The sequence below is a fragment of the Enoplosus armatus genome, chromosome 21 (assembly GCF_043641665.1).
Source record: "Enoplosus armatus isolate fEnoArm2 chromosome 21, fEnoArm2.hap1, whole genome shotgun sequence".
Lineage (NCBI taxonomy): Eukaryota > Metazoa > Chordata > Actinopteri > Centrarchiformes > Enoplosidae > Enoplosus > Enoplosus armatus.
The window spans coordinates 11,801,537-11,807,536 of NC_092200.1; the positions used below are offsets into that span (position 1 = coordinate 11,801,537).

The 6,000-nt window shown below is 43.6% G+C and overlaps 1 protein-coding gene across 1 annotated transcript in view; it reads left to right on the forward strand.

Moving 5' to 3' along the window:
• mllt10 (MLLT10 histone lysine methyltransferase DOT1L cofactor) overlaps nucleotides 1-5,685 on the forward strand; it is a 41,129-nt gene extending 35,444 nt beyond the window's left edge. Inside the window, exons 14-21 of the mRNA XM_070927969.1 lie at nucleotides 315-393; nucleotides 1,551-1,738; nucleotides 2,975-3,124; nucleotides 3,489-3,532; nucleotides 3,835-4,136; nucleotides 4,552-4,575; nucleotides 4,995-5,085; nucleotides 5,334-5,685. Coding sequence (XP_070784070.1) covers nucleotides 315-393; nucleotides 1,551-1,738; nucleotides 2,975-3,124; nucleotides 3,489-3,532; nucleotides 3,835-4,136; nucleotides 4,552-4,575; nucleotides 4,995-5,085; nucleotides 5,334-5,621 — 1,166 coding nt within the window. The 3' untranslated portion in view covers nucleotides 5,622-5,685. The remainder of the gene's footprint in view (nucleotides 1-314; nucleotides 394-1,550; nucleotides 1,739-2,974; nucleotides 3,125-3,488; nucleotides 3,533-3,834; nucleotides 4,137-4,551; nucleotides 4,576-4,994; nucleotides 5,086-5,333) is intronic.
• Nucleotides 5,686-6,000: the final 315 nt, after the last annotated feature.

The window sequence follows — 6,000 nt, forward strand, 5'->3', positions numbered from 1 at the left end:
AAGGCACAATCAGATGACTGTGTTTTGTTATTTGACAGCAGAAACGGGTAAAACATGTAAATGAAACACAGAGAGCAGAGGTTTAACCAGTTTAGAATAACCAGGCTGTTGGTGTCACTTCTTACCAGATGATTTGTTGTTTACCCACCAAAACAGAAAGAATAAGAGATTTAGCTGTTATCATATTGTTTAGATGTTTGTTTTTACAAAAGATGTGTGTTTGCACGTTGTTTTAACACAAAGTGTTTTCAACTTCAGCCGGCTTAGTGCGGACTTGGTGTTAGATGTGCAATTGATTTTTCGTGTGTGTGTAGATCAGGAGGTGGGAGACGGCAGCAGCGGCATCGGAGCTCAGGGCTTCTCCATAAGAGCTTCTCCCAAGACCACCCCGCGGTGAGTACACACACACACACACACACACACACAGATGCCCCCCCACCCATCCCACATCATTTACATTCCTCAATGCCCCCCCCCTTCACCCATCCCCCTCTCTGCTTTTCCCTCCGCTGGCCCCTCGTCTCCTCTCTCTTCCTCTCACACACACATGCACACTCTCCCTTTTGCTCTTACCCCTACAGGCAATCCTCGCTCTCTCAGCCAACGATAACTTGTGTTTTTGAAGGTGGTAACCATCCTTCAACTCCAGTTATATTTTTTTTTTTCTTCCTGGTTTAATCACACATGGAAGGACAGTCTGATGTTGTTCTGCATCTCCTTCATTTGGGAATATTTGCATGGATCTTTCAGGATGGGAATGTTGATGATACAAATCCATTTTTGTTTGTTTCCACTTCTTTGTGGGATGGATAACTTCCCTTGATGAGGTTGGTTACAACTTTCATTAATTCAGTTATTTATTTTTACACTGCCCCTGTATTATTTCATGCATTTGCATTTGGGGGAGATACTTTGTATGGGAAAGGGTGGCCTTTAATTTTAAGAGAAAATATTGAAATAGACAGAAGATGTTAAAGTAACACATTTGTCATTTTAAATACCTTTTTTTGTTAATTTAATGTCTTAATATAAATATAGTTAATGCATTTTTTACATCCAAAGACAAATGTTTTGGATAATGCTGTGACAATGACACATTGATTCAAAAGTGGAAAATCTTGCCATTACTCCCCTTTTTTCCACTTCTACCCCACATTGCGCACCTCTTTCTGTCTTTTTTACTCTTTCCTGCTGTCCCTCATTTCCCCTCTTTCACACTCAACAGATTGTCTCCGCACATACACACACACCAAGATTTATCGCATCAAGACAGTCCACTTCCCTCTTTCTGTCTCTCTCTCTCTTGCATGTCCTGTCTCTTCCTCTCTCTCCCTCTCTTTCTCTCTGTCTGTCTCTCACACACAGACAGAAAGCCTGGCCCCTTTTCATTAGAGGCCACTGTAACAACAAATTGATGTAGTTTTATAGCCAGCAGTGTCTATGTTTGTCTGACGTTTATGTTGGGTCGTTAATCTCCCCATTGACCTCTCTATCTCTCCTTTTCTATCCATGCTCTCTCTCTCTCCCTGTCTCTCTCTCCCTTCATTCAGCTCTCCCATTGGTGGCCTGCAGATCCGCTATGACTCCTCTGGGTCGTTGCCGGGGCCAGGGTTGCTAGGGGCGGGGGGAGGTGGCGGGGAGGCGTTGCCCCCGGTGGCCACCAGCATAGAGCAGCTCCTGGAGAGGCAGTGGAACGAAGGGCAGAGCTTCCTGCTGCAGCAGGGAGCGCAGGGAGACGGTGAGAGGACACACACACGCACACACACATAAAACATACCTGAAGACACACAAGAATGCGCTCACACACACACAGATATTTATATTCTAGTGGTGATACAATTCCTGACTCTGTTCAGATATCAAAACAATACTTTCTTTATTTCGATATCTTACTCTGAGGAATGTAACCTTTTTTTAATTTAATAAAAATAGACAAAGTTCTCCAAAAAAAAAAGCTCAGTTTCCTGTTGTGAGTTTTTTAGTTCCTCTTTTTTAATATTTCATAATGATAATGAAATATGGCAGACTGTGAAAACATCAGGGACAATGATGGAAATAAGTCAGAGACTTATTGTTCTGTCCGTGACTAAGTCTGATGTGCTATTTTCTTTATGAATATATTATAATGTTGTCAATAAACCAAATTAAATCAATTGTAAAATGTGTCAAAATATAAGCAGTCATAAAATAATGAAAAACACGAACAATCTGATTAAAGAAGATTACAAATCTGTGCTGGCTTTCGGTCACACACCAAAACAGTATTGAGGATCGATATTCAACCCTACACTCAGGCCGGCTCATCATTATTTCCACCTTTTCCCTTTTTGCCCCATTTCTCCTCCTCCTATCAATTGATCCATCGCCCTTTTCCCTTCCAGCTGTTGCCTTTTGCACAGTGGCTCCCTCTTTTCAGTCACTTTATCTGTTATTGTAGCATCTGTCGATCTCTGTCAGTTATCTGCCTATCTGAACATCCCTTCAGGGATCTATAAAGTGTAAATGAAAAGGGGAAGGAGGTGTAGTTGTTAGAAAGGCCGTCCTTCATCTGGACAAGTCAGGTTTAAGTTTCTGTGTTGGCAAATCCTCCTACTCACAGAGTTGTCCTTGAGCTCTAGGCTGAGTCTGCACAGGCACCAGGGTCACTGTTCTGTAGCTGATCTTGACCTCTGACCTCTCTGTGGAGTATATCTGTCTAATCACTCACTGAGGTTTTGCCTTAAGGAAGGAGTGGCCTTTGAGAAAGTCAGAGCATTGTTTGTGAAAAGATCACTCAACACAGCTTCATCCCAAAGGTACAAAACATTACATCGATAATGAAGGTTAAAAAAAAAAGAAAAAAAAGGAGGATTATTTGTATTGTTTATGTCACACAGGACAGCAGTACATTTAAAACTTTTACAAAATATTTTTTACCACTCAAATACTCTGATCTATCAATGGAATCAATCAGTTTTGTCCCTCCCTCTTTCAGTGGTGGGCATGTTGAAGTCCCTCCACCAGCTGCAGGAGGAGAACAGGAAGCTGGAGGAGCAGATTAAAACTCTGACCATGAAGAAAGAGAGACTGCAGCTTCTCAGCGCTCAGCTATCAGTGCCTTTCACCCCCACCACAGCCTCCTCGGGTACACACCCACACACACACACACACACACAGAATTAATGTTTTACAGTGAAATAAAGAGCCTTGGTAAAGTAATTGGCAGTTCTAGTTGGCAACATGTTTATTTGATAATTGCAGCTTCGTTTTTATATCATTTTAAATTGAATATCTTACAAAACAAGACATTGAAGACGTCCAGAACTCAGGATGGACATTTTTACTATTTATTTTACATTTTATTGACTAAACAATTATTGATTAACTGAAAAAATAATCAGCAGAGTCATCGATTAAATGAATCGATGACAATAATCAATAGTTGCAGCCCTAATGCATATATACATAGACACAGAGGGAATCTAAACCTGCCGTAATTGTTGTTGCAGATATGAAAGGAGCCACTGACTCATCTTTACCTGTGGCAGCTCAGGTAAGAACAAACACCCGACACATGAGAGTCAGTTTGAGTCCTGTATCAGTGGAAGTGCTAGACTACAGGACAGTGCAGTGACTTATTATTAACGTAATAACTGAAGCTACGGTTCAGTGAAGCAAGCATCAGTCATGAGGTGTAGTTATATGAGTCATGTCATGATTTTACACCTTGTTACTTGGTAAATTAGGTGAACTGCAGTGGTCAATTTACATTTAGTGATGAGGGTACACCATCACATATCATCAAATGGAAGACTTGTCATTAATGGTGTCTTTCTCGCCCATTGTCTCTCTCAGGACAGTGCGTCATGTGGCGGCCACAGCAGTAGTGGCTCCACCTCATCTCTCTCCACCCCTCCCTCCGTCTCCCAGAGCCCGCCCCAGCCGCAGCTGAACGGCATTGCTGCTGTGGGGACGGCTCCAGCCGGTCTGGGCGGGGTGGCGGGGCTGATGGGCGCTCTGGGTGCAGGGAGCACGCTGGGCATGGGGGGAATTGTCGGGGCGCTGAACGGGGTGATCCAGACGCCGGCGGGCACCGCCAGCCCTCACACCCACACTACAGGAGCAGCTACGGGCGTCACACTGCCCATTAATAATAGGTACGGCTGCTTGTATCATCCTGATGTATTTTTCTGATATCCTTTTCAGAGTTAAGAAAGCTGACTGACAGGAGCGAGTGCAAAGTTATGCTCAGTAATGCTAAGTGGCGTTTCATGGGGCACATTGATGATAACATCATTACACGTGATGTCATATAACCCACTCCAACAAATTAGTTCATTCAAAACAGTTTACTCTCAGTGGAATAAAGGCCTCCAAATGTGTCCCAGTTGCCTCATGTTGAGATTTCAGCCCCTCTGTCACTTCGTCACATCTTAAAACACAAGAATCATAAATCAAAATCATAAACTAATGTCTGGCGGCCTCACTTCTTGGTTTCCTAAGATGTTCGAATGTGAACTTTATTGCATCCTCTCCTTTTTTGTTTCCTTTTGCTTGCGTGTTGGATTCTAGCAGCTCAGCAACTAGTAAGAACAGGTGAGACAGAAGTCGGTTCAGCATCGCAACAACCTGTAGCTCTGTTTCCTTCATGTCCCCGAAGTCTATCAAAAGAGACTTTAAGATGTTGTTATACCTCATGTTTTGTGTGTGTGTGGAATTCATATCTCCTTTTAGCAATATCGCTTTTTCTTGCTTTTCAGCAAATGAAAAAAAGAAACATTTTCTTGATGTTTAAGAATAACAATGTTTGAATAGCAACACATATAAGATGCTTGTTCTTTAGGGCCAATTCATGCACGTTGCGTTGTGTTGCCGTCAGTAGTTGCTGGTTGTCTCCTCGGTGTCATTTGAACTTGTGTATCAACATGTGTCGTGCTAAAAGCTGATAGCGTGAGGACAGAGTGTTTATTGTGTTTATTTCTTGTGTCTGACTGAGTTGTGTTTTGACTCGTCAGCGCTGCACGGCTCGGCCTGCGCTCTGAGCAGCACAGACTCCTCCTGCATCAGCATCAGCTCCAGCAGCTGCTGTCCTCACAGCCATCAGCGGTACGACACACACACACTAGTAGGCTTGCAACTACTTACTGTCATCACCACTATCACATACAGTTAAACACACACAAAGACATTGAGCTACAATTTTCCTTTGGATAAAGGCCTAAATCATCAAGCTTATTAACCCTTCTTTTTCTTTTCTTGTCTGAAACTTTCACGTTATTCTAATTTCCTTTTTCCTCCGTATTTCCTCCTGTCTCCCCTCTTTGCTTCCTCCCCTCCCTCCGTCTCTCCCCCAGGAGCAGCAGCAGGTGTTGCTCTACCATCTGATGCAGCAGCAGCAGGACCTCCAGCAGCTGCAGTCCCTTTCCTCCTCTGCCCAGATTCCCTCCATCCCGCTCTCCTCCGCTCAGCTGCCCATCAACAACCTGCTGCCCGGCGCCCAGAGTCAGGGCCAAGGCGCCATCACCGCCAACCCCTTCTTGGCGCTGCAGCACGCACACGTTGACACACACGCCTCGGGGGCACAGAAGCCTTCACGGCTAGCTGAGAAGGCCGTGGGCATCGCAGGGCAGGAGAAGACATGACGGCAGATGCTCTTTTGTTTTTTGGTTGCTGTTGTTTTTTTTTCTTTAAATGAATATGCAGAGTCTTCGGGAGATCCGCCTGTTGATCAACTTTGTAGTTCAGTGATGAGAATATTGGCAGCAGAGAAATCTGTGTTCCTGGTAGATTTATTCTTTCCAGTGGTCTGTGCTAATACATTAGCACACGCTATGGCGAGGGATAGTCACTAACTCACTGTAATTGACCCTGCCAGGTTTATTTCTGCAACTTTTTCAGGTTACAGTCTTAACACCGCATTTTGTGTTAATTTGTACTATTTATTTCCATCCAATTTTAGATGTTTTACTTTGTAGCTTTAGTGCTGCTTCAGGTTCTTATTTTGTCACTGTTGAGATAATT